The following is a 17,761-nucleotide window of genomic DNA, read 5'->3' on the forward strand; positions in this document are numbered from 1 at the left end:
ACCACATCGAGTTGGGATGAGGAGATACTGATAGAAGCTTTATTTTGAGTTGAGCTATCGCTTTAATGTGAGAGCCTTAAACACCCATGGGAAAAGTTATCCATTTTCCATTCCTGCCTCTCTCTTTCTCTCTCTCTCACACACACCCACCCACACACCCTCTCTCCCTCTCATTCTCACACCCCTCATGGGTATACACATTTGGGGATTAGCAGACTTCACAAACAATCAGGAAGTGATGGTGGCTGCCAGGTCTATCTGGACCAGTCGACCACAGTACGTATAGCTACAGTATTTACAGTGCCAGAATATTCCCACCTGGCTTTCTCTTCACAGGTCAGAAAACACATTTATCAACAAGACAAATGGACATGGAAACCTTCCCCTGACCTACATCTCAGGTAAGGACTTGCTGGATGTGTTCCTCTGTAGACCAACAATAGCAGCTCTTTTACTCATGATCCTCTTACTGGAGAACCTTCCAGCTCCGTTGTGTCACCAAATTTGTTTGAATAACCAAGCATTTAGGTAATGTTGTTTTTCATTTATATCAGTTGATAAGGCTTGACTTTTAGAGACACTCAGGAATGTAGTTTTCACATATTTCACATAAGAATGTGATTCAGAGCTCGGTTCCTGATAGCTGTTTCACAACTGTTTTGGTTTCAGCACCACCATACTGCAACCACCACACACAACTGTGCTGTCCAAAATGGGCCGTGTGTACCTGATCGAGCCCGTGGTCAGCGTGTACTCCTTTGGCATGTTCATGACCTATCCACTGGTCCAGCAGTACGTGTACCGGCGCCAGTGGGAGAGGATCATAGGGTCTCCCTACCCGACTGAGCTCAACAACACCTCACGCTGCGGAGGAGCCAACCTGAGCAACCAGAGCACTCAGCATGGGGTAAGATGAGCAGGAGAGAGAGAGAGAGGGAGAGAGAGAGGCAGGGAGTGGGGAGGGTAGAGAGAGAGAGAGAGCGAGAGAGAGGGGAACAAAAAGATTGAAGATTGAAAAGCTTAAAATAGAAAGCTATTGTTGAAAGGCGCTTTGAATTCGTCTTACTGGGCCTAAGAGGGGAACTGGTTTTTATTGTAGTAGGCCTGTACGTAGGTAAGGTTAATTGTAGGTTTTCAATTTCTCTCACACAGTGTGTTATTTCCACTTCATCTCTCATTTCCCTTCTTTCTTTGTCTGTCTCACCTTCTCAACTCTCTCATCATGTATGTTTGTCCGGTCTACTGACAGGTTGTTTTACAGTCATTGTCTTCTTTCATTCATCTTTTGCCTTAAGGCGCTTTCAGATAAGAAACTGTATGTGCTATGCTCACATCTCTGTACAGCGCAAAATACTAGTCGCCACCGCACACTGCAGTCAAAGTTCAACAATGTTTAATTTTGACCGCTGTGTGTGCAATTGCTTGCTGCTGAATGGCTTGCATCGTGCAAACTATTGAAAATAATGGGTTTCAGTGCCCATTGGTGCCATTGTGTAAGACATCAAAAGCATGTTTTTCACCGTTCCCTCTCTGTTGTTTTATTCAATCAGGCCCAGCTCCAGGCTGTGCAGAGGGAGACGTCTCTCTTCCTCCTCCACAGCGAGCTCTCCTTCCTCTTCCCCAGCCTCGTAATGTCCCTACTGCTCCTGGCCTACAGCGACTTCCACGGCCGCAAGGTGGCCATCGTGCCGCCCCTGCTGGGCGACATCCTGTTCACGCTGGCCTACGCCACCGTCAGCCGCTACTCGCTGGACCTCGGCTACCTCCTGGGCGCGGCGTTCGTGCGCGGGCTCTCGGGGGGTCCCTCGCCGCTTTTCGGCGCCTGCTTCGCCTACGTGGCGGACCGCTGCGACGGGGGCGAGGCCGAGGGGAAGTCCGGGAGGAGGACGGCGCGCATGGCCCTGCTGGAGATGCTGCTGGGCATGCAGTCGGGCTTGGCCTCCATCGCCACGGGCTTCTACCTCCGCCTGGCCGGCTTCACCTGGCCCTTCCTGACCGTCACTGCGCTCCACATCCTCGTGCTGGCCTTTGTGCTCTTCGTCCTGCGGGAGTCTCTGGTCCCGGCCCAGCCGGCGCCCTTCACCTCCTCCCAAGTCCGCCGGTGGCCACTGGGGACGGTGGCGTCGCGGCTGCGCGGGGTCGGGCGGCTCTTCTCGGCCGGCCCCAAGCGACGCGGCCCCCTGCTGGCGCTGGCACTGTGCGCCTTCGCCTTCTACAACGTGGTGACGCTGGGCGGCATGTCGCTCTTCATCCTGTACGAGCTGAACGCGCCGCTCTGCTGGGACGAGGTGATGGTGGGCTACGGCGCTGCGCTCTCCTCCGCCATGTATCTGGGCAGCTTCGCCGGCGTCCGGCTGCTGTCCGGTTACCTTGCCGACGTGTGCGTGGTACTTCTGGGGCTTGTGTCACTCGCCGTCGGCTTCGTCATGGCCGCCTTTGCCAAGACCACCCTGCTCATGTATCTGGGTAAGATCAACCGGGGTCGACTGGAGCTGGAGCAGGGGGGCATAGCAAGTGTCCAGTGCAGGCCAAGGGTCCAGGAACATCTCAGGCATTATAGGCCTAATAATATCTAAAACAAAATTATGCAGGGCCTAATATTTCTACCTACACCCCTTGCTTAAGTGGGGACCCCTAAAAGATTCGGAGGGACGTAGTGTCTGACAAGGTCCCTGAATTGTACCACTGTGTGTTACAGTGACAGGGTCCCTGAATTGTTATTAAATTGTACCACTGTGTGTTACAGTGAGGGTCCCGCTGCTCCTGTCAGTCATGCCTTCACCACTGATTCGCTCCATGATGTCAAAGATGGTCACCAACTCTGAACAAGGTAAAGTCAACATTAGATTCAAGAGAAAATACACAACTTGTTTGCACCACAATCTGCATACCTGCAAACTGGTTCTGTGGATTTAGGATCCAATGGCTCCTTGGTAGAGCTGGTCCTGGTGATGAGTGGGCTGTTTAGTAACCACATGCAATAATACGCCTGCATCCACATTATAACTGTGGTAGATGTCATACCTGTCCACACAACTTGAGCAGTCATGAAAGGTTTTACTGTCATTTCTTATGACACTATCTCAACACAAACAATTTGTTTGGAAAAGGAAAGTGTTGAATTGTTCATCTCATAACACTATGTGTGTGTTGACTACAGACATCCCAAGTCTCCCGGAAGTTCCGGGAGTCTCCCGCATATTGATAGCGGCTCCCTGACGCCCGCAAATTAGATAAAATCTCCCGGAATCTAGAGTGAGCGATCAAGAGCGCGGACGACGGGAGAGAGAGAGGGGTGGTGCGTGTGTGCCTGAGCGCATCCAAGACAGAGAGCCTCCTGATTGGCCTGTTTCGCTAAATCAACCAATCAGTTTTCAGTGTAGGCGGGCTTTTATTTCTTTTCTCCGGAACTTAATGAATCAGTTCAGTGTATAGGAACAGGAGCGTCATAGCAGTGTCAGTGCCTCAAAAAAAGTTAAATGTAAGACCCATTTCAAAGTGTAGGCTACCCTTCTATCATAAGAGTAAAAAAGAATGATAGGCCTAGTCTTGCACGCTGCACTGTTTGTAACAGTGACTTTAGCATTGCCCATGGCGGGTTAAATGATTGCAAAAGACATGTTGAGGTGAGTTTAACAAGTGTCAATTCATGTGCATATATTTCAGGCCAATAGCCTACTAGATGACCAAAGACCAAACTACCAAAATCTACATATTTTCACAATTGCTATCTATAGGCCTTCCTTATTTGGTGTCCTGACTAGACATTATACAGTATATTAATCTTAAGTAGGCTAAAGTTTTTTTTTGGGGGGGGGGGTGGGGGTCGTGATACCTCCCTGAAATGACTTTTTGCAGGTTGGAATGTCTGTATTGTTATTATGGTCTTGTCTCTCTCACTCTATCCTCGAATTTGCCATGCCAGGGGCTGTGTTTGCGTGTGTGGCCTTCATGGAGATGGTCAGTGTTGGTGTGTCCTTCCCCACGTTCAGCAGCCTGTACGCGGCCACTGTCTCCTGGTTCCCCGGCTTCAGCTTCCTCCTGGCGGCGGTCATCACCCTGGTCCCCGTCACCTTCATCTGGTGAGTACGCCACAGGGCTTACAGGTGCAGTGCGACAGTATAAGCCATCAACACTTCATCTGGTGAGTAGGCCACAGGGCTTACAGGTGCAGTGTGACAGTATAAGCCATCAACACTTCAGGAGAAAACACTACAAGCTGTTTCAAAGTTTCAAAGATCGCAAACATTGCACAAATTGAGTTGAATTGAATAATAAGCATACTGACAGCAAAATAATGTTGTAATCAGCTGTGTGTGTATGTGTGTGTGTGTGTGAGCAGCGCTGTACGTCACCTGGAGAGGGCCATCCCTGAGGACACCAATCAGCTTATTCCTGATGACCCAGAGGAAAGCCTGTCTTTTCCACAACAGGAAGTGAGGTCATGAGGTCCTGTTTCAAAGTTGGTTCAAGGATGGTTTGATGGCAGCATACATCTTTTACTGCTAAGCCTTTTCAATCTCCGCCTTAAAAATATGTTTACACAAGAGGAAAGACTCTGAGGAATCTGAAACTATGCTCCATATACTGTACATATTCTTACTTGATACTGACATACATGTATATCAACATAAATAGGATATGTAGACAAAATCAGGTATGTATTTAGGTGCATACATAAAAAATAGTTCACATAACAATTCTTTATCAAATTTTAAATAGTCTCAAGCACTGTACAGTACATTGTGCACTAATATAAATCCATTACCAGATTCAGTCTCTGATCTTGACCTCTTCCTTGCACACCCCATTGAAATTGATACAATTGAAAAGCTTTGGATCAGAAAAAGAAACAGGTCTGGACATATAACCAAGAGTGCCACTGCCAGGTGGAGGGGGCATGTCCCACAGGAGCAGGATGTTGGAGCACTGAGGACACAGCTGTAACGTCAGATCTGTAGACCAGGAGCTATGGTCACTGGTCAGTCACTGTGGTAAGTTCTCTGGTTTCGACTTCACACGGTGAGGCAGCATTCAGCAGTTCTGCCATTCTCAGCAGGAACCAAGCAGTGCCAGGAAGATCTTAGATGGGTGCCTATTCAGCCATTTTGAGAATCTAGGTTAAACCCCTTTTGTTTTCATCAAAGAAGTCATAAGGCCTGCACTGTGCAATGCCAAGACTTCACTGTGGCTTTACTGTTTAGTTTACTGGGCCATACTTTATCTGGATGGTGTACTATGGACAGATGTTAAAACTCTAATAAGTATAATTTATGGTTGAGGTTAAGGGCTGGGTTTGCATAAGGTGATGTTTAAACAGTTGGAAAGACTAAACTTGAAACAAACCAGCATCTGTCCACAGGGTATCCAAATAAAGGGTTGCCACTAACTACACTGCATGTTCCCTCTTTTGTTGTTGCCTTCCATTTATAAATTGTATGTAAATGTGATGTTATGGTGTTTATTGTTTTCTGTCTTTAAATTCTCTTCAATCCATGAATAAATTAAGGTTATCTGCCTTATTTCATGATACCAAGAGGTATGAATGTCCCTTTTATCTGAAAGGTGCTATTACAATTGCCAATTGTCTTGATCACTTAACTGATGCCATGCCGATGTTGTAGTTCTTCTGTAAAAATGGTCTGGTGGTGAACACTGAATAAATGAACTCAAGAAATCACTCAATAAATTAACCCATGTTGCGAGCACCTCCTAACCTTGTAGGGTATAACTTTGCCATCATGTTATGTCATATCAAGTTATCATTGTGTTTGCTGTTGTATTCTTCATACAAAGATAAATCAAGAGAGAAAGTCATGGATGGTGCAATATAAATTCAATGAAAAAGTCTCACTCACACACAGAGCCCTTAAGAGCATTGACAACCCTTTTTAATATTGGACAGTATTGCTACAGTAAATAGTCTATAAGCCTAGACAACAGTCATCCCTCTGGGCGCCACACATGGCTTACTTGGTATCTCAGGAACACATCACCCACAGCACCTCCTCTCCCATATGACACTGGGATGATGACGCCCTCGGCAAATGCCTTGGTCACCTAAGTCTTGTGAGATCAGACGTGCATTACAGCATACATCTGAAGATAAATGTATGACAATGGTTTAAAAGTTGGGTAGGAGTAACGACTAAAGCCCACCGCACACGGCCGGCGATGCGACAGTGAAACGCAACGGTGGAATTCTGTTATCGCTTTACTACACACACTGCTGGCGACGCGATCACCCATCGATTCAGTGGCCAGACAGCTGTTTTCTATTATGACGTATCAGAATCGCCCTGAAAAGTAGAAAGGGGTCGAGAGACGGCAACGGTCGCCCTGTCGTTCCACTTGCTGTGTGCATTGCACCCTTCACTTCAATAGATTCTATTCCATTTTGCCGGTTGCCTGCCATAAATTGTCGTTGCGTCGCCAGCCGTGTGAGTAGGCCATATGCGTAGGCCTTAAAAAGCATGGACATCCAAAGATTAATCAGGCCCTAATTTCACTGATAAGCAACACAGCTGACAGCATGGTGGAAATATTGTGATTGGTTGTTAAATAGTTACTTTATTGCCACATCCACTAATAACTCAACCTATGTTATGCTTGACTGTGCCCTGCTGAGTGGCAGTAGCTAGGGATCCATGTCTAGCATCTCTTTCAACTAGTTTACATATTTTTACTGCATTCATGAAAATGTGGCTTAAAAAATACAAGTCTTTCTGTTAAATTGAAATTCTCATTCAAATGTCCAGTTCTAGGCAAACTTTACTGGTATTTTGTTTGATAATGCACTCAGGCAAAGTTTCACTAAGTTGTAGGGGTATAACGGTACACAAAAATCACTGTTTGGTGTCTACCTCGGTTTTGAAATCACGGTTTGGTACATTTTTCGGTACGGTAAGTACGGTAGGTACTGCTAGCCTAAAATTCACTGACAATATTGTTGATGTACAACGGTAATAGTATTCTGAAAAGGTGTCAAATGTTTTGTGACGTTAATTGACTAAACTGACATATGGTCTGCCACTTTATATGTTTCTGTGGGAGCTTGAATTTGAAACATGTTGAACATACTGTTCAAGACTGCATTCAGTACATTCGGTACACATCTGTATTGAACCCAACGTCCTGTACCTAAACGGTTCAGTACCAATACGTGTACCTTTACACCCCTACTAAGTTGCCTTCTGATGTGAGCTCTGTTAAACCCAATTAACACAAGACTGACCAAGGCCTTTGCCAAGAGTGGGTAACCAATTAAGCATGGCCACATGCCCCTAAAACAGAAAAACAAAACAAAACTTTTTTTTAACCGTTGGTAAAAAAATAAGACAAACAAATAATTTGCTCAGTCTGAATTACTGAGCAACATAGACAATAACAAAAAAGGTAAAAAGAAAAGACAGTTCATTCAGATCAAACCATAGCAAATCACTACCAAACTATCCCCCAGGACAATTCATTTGAGCTTTAAAACATGATGAATGGAAATCCCCATACATACTTATAAAAAAGCTTCAGTGTACAGTATGTTAGAAGAAGCATGTCCATTGCACTAAGACATGCTAACAGCAGTAAAATAACAGTTTGAGGAAATGTCCATTGTACAACTCATAATTTCTTCTTTTCCACAGCACACAACCTTATCGCTATGTCATGTACAGCAGTACTTCATCAAGTGTCATGGAACGGCTGCAGCACTTTCTGAATTGAGGTGTATCAAAATAAAAGCCATAGAGTGTGTGCAGACCTCCTCACTACACATTGACATGCAGTATGCTGTGGATGTCTATAAAAATGTCTTTCACTCACTCCTCAAAATCATTACCAAATTAGTCCTCAACTTACAAATGCACCAACATCAACTTGAGCCTTGGATTATCATACGCTCGAAACAGGTTGTGAACATGGGATTATAAGGTTTATGAATACGGTTAAAACACAGCATACAATACAATGCTATAAGAATTTGTAAAATGAACAGTACCCAATTGTTAAATACTGTAGATAAAAGCTGGATTTTTGTTTAAATTTCAGTTGCCTTCCAATATCATTTCATTATTTTGTGTACACTATACTACAACCATTGTATACTAGTGCTGGCTAAGACAAGAGCTTGCTTCACAAACACACGCATACACACATAGACAGACACACACACACACACACACACAGAATTTGTAAACATTTCATGTCACTGATCAGTTTCTTTTGGTGTCTCTCCAAAGAGTGCGGTCAGCACAGCCTGGGAAACCAGTGAAAGATAAACAGCTAACAGAATGACATGACTTGTGTCCAGTCAGTGGCTCAGATGCAGACTTTAGAAATGCAGCCTTCATCTCTTTATCTCCCCTGTCTCACATGCACAGACCACCTCCCTGAAACCACCGGTCAGACCCATACAAATGTCCATTTTGATGTCATGACCATAACGCCATTATATTATTAAGTAATATATCAAGCTTAAAAAATTAATTTCGATCAACATCATGCAACATCATCACGTCTCTGAACAGGAGTCCAGCCCACTCTTACAGCTTCTTAGATACTGTACTTATTAACAGTCCCGCACCTCACATACCGCTGATGCTTAGCAGCTTAGTAGCGTCACGGCTTGAGATAAAAATGGACATTTGACTGGAGTGGTCTAACGACTACAGATAGCGTTTCCTCAACGTCACTAGCACGTAGAGGAAGATACCGGAGGTGGTCGTGCGGAGAGGTCAGGCGTGTGGGGGCCTCACTGCCATCCCAGCTGGGGGTGCAGTCCGGGCTGCAGGGGGAAGGGGGTGCCCGGGCCGGGGGGGTAGTTGGTGAAGCCGTTGGGCTGGGGCGGGTAGCTCTCCAGAGGGGACGCAGAGTGGGCCTGGGGACAGCGGGACAAAAGGCCAGAATGAGGATCCGACAAGCACAGAGGGCCACAAAACACTCAACACAGAATGGACGCGGAACGTTCGGGGAACGTATGTGACACGGAAAAAACACTGTAAACAGTAAATCAATCAAATGGCTGGCCTATTAAAACTCCAATTTAACACACACACACACACATCTGTAGTCAGTGCTCAGAGATCAAATGAAAAGATGTGGTGAGGCCCATGCAGGCACAGAGACATACAACTAAACTTTGCTATAATATACAAGACTTGTCAATCTCATATATCCTGAGCTACTACCATCAGGTCTAACTATGTAAAGTGTTGAGAGGGCACTTTTGGTAGATGCGGGCGTATGTGTGTAGTACCTGCAGCAGTGCTGACTGCATGGCTTGGTTGTGGAGTCCAGAGAGGGTAGCGGGAGAGGGAGCGGAGGAGAAGCCGGTCATGCCAGGGAAGGACAGCAGCCCGGGGAAGGAGCCGCCTCCTGCGGCCTGAAGACCACTGGTCAGGCTGCACAACAACACACATGTGCACATTACACATTATGACTTATATACCCTGGTCAAGGCTGCACAACAACACACATGTGCACATTACACATTATGACTTATATACACTGGTCAGGCTACACAACAACACACATGTGCACATTACACATTATGACTTTCATGGCTTTATATACCCTAGACAGGCTGCACAACAACACACATTTGCAATAAGACTATAATGGCTTTAATGTCCTTGGTCAGGCTGCACACACTGCGACTTGGACTTAGATAGTGCACTAGCAAGTAAATATCCATGTCAAGGACATACAAATCTGGAAAGTAGACTAGACAATACCAAGCAGTGAAAGTTGAACCTCATTTAAAGGGATACTCCAGAGTAATGGTTGATAATGGTTCACTTTACTAAGTTTGCAATACTTCGGTTTATCTGTAGGATACCCATGGACACTACCACTGAAGTGTAAGGCTATTTTGGATTTTGTCAGTGGTTTGAGTGTTTTTTTTTTACATGGCTATATGCCCACTGTAACACGCTATAAACAATTTTGTTGCTAATGCAAATAACGTTCTAGCTGAAATTTTTGCTGAATAATTTTGCTCCCATTTTGAACCCGTTATCAAACATAAATAGACCCCAGGTTGTTTTTTCTCCAGAGTATCCCTTGAACACTGGCCCAACTACATACACACACAGACAAACAGACACACACTTACCCAGGCTGGCCCACCAGGGCTGGATTGTAGTTGGAGCTGAACGCCGAGGCGAAGCCCGGAAGCACCGGTGACGTGCTGGGGACCCCAGCGGCCGCCGCAGCTGCTGCTGCCGCCGCCTGTAATGGAGCCACAGTTGCCACCGACGACGGGGCCCCTTGGAGCCCCATTAGCGAGGAGAGCACAGGACTTCCCACCGCTGAGGGGCCTGTGGGCCCGAACCCTGAGAAGGCCTGGGGACTGTGGCCTGGGGGCAGCCCGGAAAATATGGAGGGGGCGGTGGTGAGGCCCAGGCCGAATGGGGAGGCGGCCTGAGCAACGGAGTAGACGGAGGAAGGGGGACCCACGGACGCCATGGAGGATTGCATGGAGGAGGCCACGGAGGGGAAGGGGGAGGCGGAGGAGAGTGAGGGGGGGAAGGAGGAGAGGGCGGAGAAGGGCGAAGGAGCGGGGCTGGCGCCCGCCTGCTGGGTCATGCCCTGCAGGCCCGAGAGCACGGCAGCCGGGCCCGCCATGGAGCTCTGCGGGGAGCCGGCCGAGTGCGGGTGGCCGGTCAGCCCCAGCGAGCGAGCCAGGGCGGCCGAGTTGGGCATGGCCAGCGAGCTGAGCGAGGGTGTGCCCGATCGCGAGGGGCCCTTGAAGGCGGAGGGCACCGGGCTGCTGCTGCCACTGTTGCCACCGTGCCCGCGCTGGGTCATCACGCCCAGATGCTGGTCACTGCCGAAGAACGCCTGCTGGGCAGCAGAGGGCTTGGGGCTGGGGGCGTGCGGGGCTCCGTGGGCGCCGTGAGGGATGGAGCGGTCGGAGGCGTGGGCAGAAAGGCCTCCCGTGGGGGTGTAGCTGCGGATGACCGAGTGTGAAGGGGTGCCCGCAGCCGTGGTGAAAGGCATGCCCAGTTGAGGGTCAGTGGGCGACAGGTAAGACTTGCCGGTCAGTGCCGAAGAGAGGTCACTGGCCGAGCTTCTGGAGGTAGGGGTTGGGGGTGCGCCCGATGGGGTCCCCGCACGGGACGTCCTGGCGGGGAACGGTGATGGCGAGAAGCTTCCAGAAGGCCCCGACGTCCCGCAGGGCGCGGTGGGCGTGTGGGACCTGATGACCGAACCAGCAGGGCCAGCTGACGGGGGCATGCCAGGGAACGAGCCCGAGCCGGGCTGCTGCCCACTGAGGTTGGAGGGCAGGTGTGGGGACATGGGGGTCCCCGGCGGGCCCTTGATGACCGAGGGAGAAGGTGCGGGCACGGGGCTGGGCGACTGGGCCACAGGGTTCTGGGAGGGCACCATGCCGGGGAAGACGGGCGTGATGGGGGTGGTGGGGGCCGGTGTGGTGGAGGGCTGGGAGGAGACGGGCGTAGAGGGGGCCGAACACGTGTGCGGGGAGATGGTGGCCGTGGTGGTGACGCTGGTGGAGCCTGGTCGAGAGTAACCTGAAAAAACAAAACAAACAAACAAACAAAAATTAACTCATGACTTATTCATTCCAAAACACAGTGGTTTCTTTTAGTGTGCTCTAAATGTGCATTTTTTATTAGACAGCCCAAATTACTGTTTTGACGGAGATACCATCAGTTATTAAGACACCAACAAAGGTTTGGAAGCACCCATTAGCTTTCGGCGGCCATTTCAAGCGATCAAGCTGCTTCAGGAGGAGCAGGGTTATGGGTAGTAGAAGCATGAGGAATGGGGATTGCTGCAGGGTCAAAAGATCAAAGCCCACACACCCAGTTATTGGTCAATCTGGCTCCGGAAGCCTGCGCTTCCCAAAGATCTGCCTGTCAGATTGACCGCAGGGAAGCGAGCGAGAAAGAGGCGGATGGTGACGTTAATCTAGCGCCAGACGCCAGGCTCGTGCGCGCGTGTGAGTAGCCGCTGATGGGCCAAGCTTTTCTACAGCTACAGCGTGGGAGTGAGGCAGCATCTCTCAAGCCCGCGTGTGTGGCCGGGTGGTCAGGGCGGTCGGCTGGGCGTCAGATGTCGGGCGGGGAGGGGGAGGAGGGGGGTCGTACCTGGGGAGGCGAGCGTGGCACTGTATGGTGGGGGGGGCACGCTGGCAGTGATGACCCCGCCCACTGACATTAGCCCTGCGTTGTTGTACGCACCTGGGCAGGGTGTTTAAACACATCACACGTCAGCACCAGCCAACACACACACACACACACACACACACAGGTATGTACACACACACACACACACATTCATGCACAAAACCAGTTATAAACTGCATATTAGCAGTGGCCAACACAACTCACACACACACACTACCACACACACCATGACAATACACACCATGCACAAAAACATATATATCAAAAAGTTCTATACTAACACTCATACATCTACCACAAACTCACACAACAGACACAACCAACAACTATCACTTACAGACAAACAGTCACACACACACACACTTAAACCACAACACTAACATCACAGAAACACTCACAAATACCACAAACCCACATATACAAACAAAACAACAACACAGGTTCAATCAAAGCCGAATTCTCTCCAATGACAGTTGGGAGGTCCATCAGGACCACAGTGTTGGTGGGTGTGAGGACACTTACTTGGTGCGATTGTAGCGTGCACCCTGCAGGGTGGGATGGGGTAGGGAACAGGCCGGTGGGGGTTGTAAGAGGACGGAGACTAACAGGGCAGAAAGTGACAGGAAAAGTGGACATGAGTGCATTATAACTTTGTCCTCAAAAATCAACAACAGTATACAGACTACATATTCATTTAATAAAACACAGATGTAGTCTAAAAACTTGTCAGATATATTGTCAATACAAAATACAAAATCAATGCAATAGTGAAATCAAAAGAAGAAACAGTAACAGTGAAATTGAAATAATACTGATAAAGAACATTAATAATTCTAGGGCAGAAACACATTTGGGATGGTCCCTATGACTCCCTGAAGAGGCCTAGGGAGAGGTTTGTGCATTACCGGTTTGAAGGGTCCAAGGATCCTTGCTGCAATCCCCGACCCCTTCCCTTCAGTATTAGTATTCTCCTCATTCTCCTTCTTCTTAGCAGTAGTGCCATTATTGGACTGCGACTGAGGCTGAGGCAAAGGTGCTTTCTGAAAACACACACACACACACAAATTGATAAACATAATCAAAACAACCTCAACCTAGTAGCTATGCCCACCATCATTGATAGTAGCAAATGATATACATGCATAAACACCTGCAATATACAAAGACATACAGAACAATGGTGGCAGACAAGCAATAACAATGGGGTCTCATTCCTTTGGTGTTTGGTGATGATCTGATTCTTTCTTGGACATGTGATTCTAACCTTGGACATAAAAACAAACTGTTCCTGGACATTATTAGTTTCTGGTGCTATTTGAATCCTTGAATGGGTCAACTTTAACCTTGAGTTATGACTCCACTAATAGGAGAAAATGAAGGAGGCCAAAGATATAGCCTCACATGACTACCTACCGGGAAGCTGCCAGTGACTTGGCTGGGCCGACCCTTTGGGTAGGGGTTTCCTGGAATCACCCCACAGGAGGAAATCATGGCCACGGGAGCCTTACAGCCAACCTTACAAACCTGCAGGGTCACATTGAGCCAACAGCAGTTAAAAATACACTAATTTGTCATTATGTTGACAATTAAATAAAATGCCAAACCATTTGCAATGTCATAATGCTGAATACATCAAATACATCTCCATGTCTTCTATCTGTGTCTATGTTAAAGATGGGCATACGTAAATATAGTTGTTTCTTAACTGTTCTGATCTTCTTTTGCTTTTTACATTTTCAAAGGCATTTTGGTCCTGTTTGTTTACAACTGGGTAGAGTGGCTGTCGCACTTATTCCCTATGGTTCCCTCTGGTTTCTCTCAAGCCTACTGCTACCTTGGCTAAAATCACACGTATACAATAAATCCCTTTGGTTAAAACTGTCTACCAAACAGACATATTTGAGTGTATGAAGTGACCTGCTCAAGGATTCTCCGTGCACGCTTCTTCTCAGACAGGTGAGTGCGGAAGATATCCTCCACTGGACGATAGTTCTGAGCATCACAGATATTCCTGAGAGAGCGAGAGAGAGAGAGAGAGAGATGTCATTATACAATCCATCTTTAATGTGTTACTCTACCTTTATGACATTTCTCCAAGAAAAATCAACATTTTAATTCATACATTGTAATGCATCATGTACTATAACACATTAACAATACCGGAAAAATGTGTATGCATGTAATATACACCTAACATATTAACATTGATTACATTACTGTTTGATATCATGTAACATAAGCAGGTGGATTTAAGTTTGTACTTACAATGCAATCAGTTCCAAAACAACAAGCTTGTCCTTGGTAAACGTGAAACAGTTGAGTATGTTGGCCACTTTGGTGGTTGGGATGGCAACCATTTTCTACAATTTAGACACAAACTCAGTGATGTCAAAACAAGCAGAGGTTTTATTTAAATTAGCCTACCTACAGTCCTATAACTAGCTGTGGTAATATCAGGTATTTAGTGTGCAGTGTGTTGTAAAATGATGCATTGTACTGAAAAGGGAGGGGGGGGGGGGGTCTTAATGTCACAAAATGTTGCCAAGGCTTATTGCAGTTTTTTTCTATCGCTCTCTTAACACAGACTCACACCTACAAAACACAACTGGCCAAATGGATCATTTTCTTCTCAAAAACACATTTTGTTAAATATACTACTAACACATCTTTCTCTGCACACACTAACTTTACCAAAACACTAGGAATCTGACTCAAAATGAAATTATTCTGTCAAAGAATAACACTTGTTTTCACTTCACAAGGTACATGCAGTCAATCAAAGTACACCAGGTTTCAAAATACTGGCTATTGTTGACATTACAAAACCTGCATAGACTTTTATGTTTCAGTTTTACAGGTATTTGCATGCAATTTTTACACTAAATTTCTTGGTTGGGAACTGTATGTCCACATGTTATGTTAACATTCAAAAGCATTTTAGTAAAAAGCAAATCAGTTTTTTTCCTTCACTGTTTACTACAGGAGGTACAGAAATACTGTTTACAGTATGATAGAACAGAAAAAGTTTTACAGTATTGCAATGCTTAGGGTGAACAAACTATCCATGAAACACACAAGCATTCTGAACAAAAAACAACAGCAAAAAGCCCAGATAAAAAGGGGGGGAGCTAAAAAAAAGCACAAAATTACTGTATCTAATCTCTGCGATCTTCAGGGTTAGGCCACATGTTTTCATCAACATTGCATTGATTACATGGTCAATGATAGTGGCACGAATTTCATCACTGACAACATTTCTTGCAGCCAAACGGAATGCCACCACCACGCATTCTTACACCTCTACCATGCCCTCTCCTTGGGCCTGCTCTCCTCCCTGGCCCTATAAATCAGTTGTGTGTCAATTATTGAATTGTTTGTTTATTATCTGCTGAGATATATTGTTTTTGAACTGATATCATTGCAGAGGCAGAGGTTTTTATACTGTATCTAAGGTTTGGAATATTGTTTTTACTATTGTGGGATGTTGTGTGTTAACATTCGTAAATAATGCAAAAACAATCCATAATTTTGGTGGGAGGTACAGCTTGTCTGTTAAGAAAATGTAAGCATTGAGGAAATGTTTTCACTGACTGCATATTGTGTGAAAACGACATGAAATGTGTGAATGGTATGGCCACAAAAGACCAATGCTGTGCTAATTGTATTTAGAGTTTTGAAAATGTGACAACTGGTTGGACAAACGCTTGTTAGCAACTGAAAAAAACTGTAAGCAAAATGTTGCAGGAAAAAAAGGACTTTACAAGGCTGTCAATCAATAGGCTACATGTCCTAAATCTGATTGAGTAGCCTATATCTTCAACAGTTTCAGAACCACCACAAGAAGTCATGTAGTGTCACTCTGATGCTAAACGCTTGACAGAGATGACAAATCCTGACTTGACATCAGAGTATTGATCCCAAGGCAATCAATCACGATATAGGCTACTAGTTATACGACTTGCCACTCCCATGTATCGTGTTTATTAAGGCACTTACGTGCTGTAAAGCCTTCACAGCTTTGATCTGTGGTTCTGCCCATGAGAAGTACTTCAGAATATCAATCACCTGCAATCACAAACAAGTGTGAGATTTCTTAAATGCCATCCTTATAACCTGCTACAGTACATTCTGTCATTCTTGTCTGAACCTTACCTGTTCACTGGAGAAGTAGCCATGTACCTGTTCGATTGCTTTTACTCTTTGATCTGTCAAAACACACTGAGCGGAGCACAGAGGGTTTATTATTGTTAGACTGGCTGCCATTGTGCTGTACGTGCACATCAACCGAAATGCATCCTTACCCTTCTTATTTCGTCCAAGACGATGTCAAATGACTTCTTGTCCATGATGAATGTTCAAAGTAGCATAAATCGCTGAAATAGATTTCAGAATCCTGCCTTTAAGCATAGATTGGTAGCCAAGATAATCACCAAGCAACTTTCCAATGGGTAACGTTTGCTGATGCAAACGATAGATAGATATATCCTAGGAAACTTAACCTAAAGTAATATCTAATGAGCCACTTTCTGGGCCAACAACATATTCTTTAAACAAACCACATCTTACTCCGATCCTCTGAAAATATAAATAACCAAGTTATTTGGTTGTGTTGTCTTTTTGGTAATCTTGTATGCAAGGGCACCCCTATAGCTGGGTTTAATTCACCAGGCTAAAACAACCCCGGTTAGCTTGCGAGCTAGCAATCTCTCCGACAATCTTCAGCCCTTTGAAATGGCAACAAACAAATAGTTTGGAAGATGGGTTGCAACCGTCCTACAAAACCGTCCCCTGCTGCTGTCAACTGGTAGATATTAAAGTGTGCTGTAAATACAATTACTTTGCTCTATACGTTTATAACGATATACTGCTGACATGACTTCTTTTGTTAGCTAGCTTGCTAGCTAGGTCCATTGGTTCAGATTGGTGACGCTCATGCGGTAGGATTTCTGTATCCAGTGCAGCGATTCCGGATATAGTCATAATATATACCTCACTGTCTGCCCTACGGAGTGAAAAACTATCATAATGGGGCAAAGGAAGGAACATCTTGCCAAGTTATAGAGGAAGTACATATCATGTAATACTTTTGTCATACAACGATACAAAGTACCTCAAATATAACATGTAACTTTTACTTTGATACATTTTATCTCCCTATACACTACGTCACATACGTCAAACAAATCAAATCAGCAAATTGTCACCCTATGATTGTCACACACCATAGAAAAGAAAGTAGCCTACGAAAAGGTTCAGCTCATAGACAGTGGTTCAGCTGTAGTTATTGCATGGTAATATGGAAGCCCGTAGATTCCATTACTTTACATTTATTTTAGACCCGTTTCTCCCAGATTTCATTCCCCCTTATCTTATTATCTCAGGTTATTGAACTTTGTTATCTCGAGATAATGAGAAAGATGTATTATCTTGAGATAATGAATTAAATAAATAAATAAGTTATTTCTAGATAACAAAGTTATCAATCAAGTTTTCAATGACAATGACAATGTTCTCATTATCTTGAGATAGAAAAACTTTGTTATGACAGAAACACAATGTTATTATCTCAGGGAAACCAGTGCTTGAAGTGGGTTGGGGGGGGGGGGGGCATATAA

The 17,761-nt window shown here is 45.7% G+C and overlaps 2 protein-coding genes across 3 annotated transcripts; one reads left to right on the plus strand and one right to left on the minus strand.

The window, feature by feature from the left end:
- The first annotated feature begins 712 nt into the window (after positions 1-712).
- Positions 713-4,519, plus strand: slc46a3 (solute carrier family 46 member 3). Its single transcript, XM_076275176.1, has 5 exons — positions 713-907; positions 1,563-2,466; positions 2,747-2,830; positions 3,926-4,082; positions 4,343-4,519. The coding sequence occupies exons 1-5, from the start codon at positions 713-715 to the stop codon at positions 4,446-4,448; spliced, it is 1,446 nt and encodes a 481-aa protein (XP_076131291.1). The 3' UTR covers positions 4,449-4,519.
- Positions 4,520-5,869: 1,350 nt separating this feature from the next.
- proser1 (proline and serine rich 1) lies at positions 5,870-17,044 on the minus strand. 2 transcript variants are annotated; one of them, XM_076274042.1, is made up of 12 exons: positions 16,448-17,044; positions 16,299-16,364; positions 16,143-16,211; positions 14,412-14,506; positions 14,064-14,157; positions 13,560-13,670; positions 13,052-13,186; positions 12,669-12,747; positions 12,108-12,200; positions 10,109-11,528; positions 9,251-9,395; positions 5,870-8,872 (listed from the first exon to the last, which is right to left on the minus strand). In XM_076274042.1, the coding sequence occupies exons 1-12, from the start codon at positions 16,490-16,492 to the stop codon at positions 8,747-8,749; spliced, it is 2,478 nt and encodes an 825-aa protein (XP_076130157.1). In that variant the 5' UTR covers positions 16,493-17,044; the 3' UTR covers positions 5,870-8,746. The 2 variants fall into 2 exon arrangements, with proteins under 2 accessions (XP_076130157.1, XP_076130158.1); XM_076274043.1 differs by lacking the exon at positions 12,108-12,200.
- Positions 17,045-17,761: the final 717 nt, after the last annotated feature.

Source organism: Alosa pseudoharengus, unplaced genomic scaffold, assembly GCF_046254945.1.
Source record: "Alosa pseudoharengus isolate Yale_2024_CS ecotype anadromous, Long Island Sound unplaced genomic scaffold, YU_APseudo_1.1 YU_APseudo_1.1_scf_8, whole genome shotgun sequence".
NCBI classification, from domain to species: Eukaryota; Metazoa; Chordata; class Actinopteri; order Clupeiformes; family Clupeidae; genus Alosa; species Alosa pseudoharengus.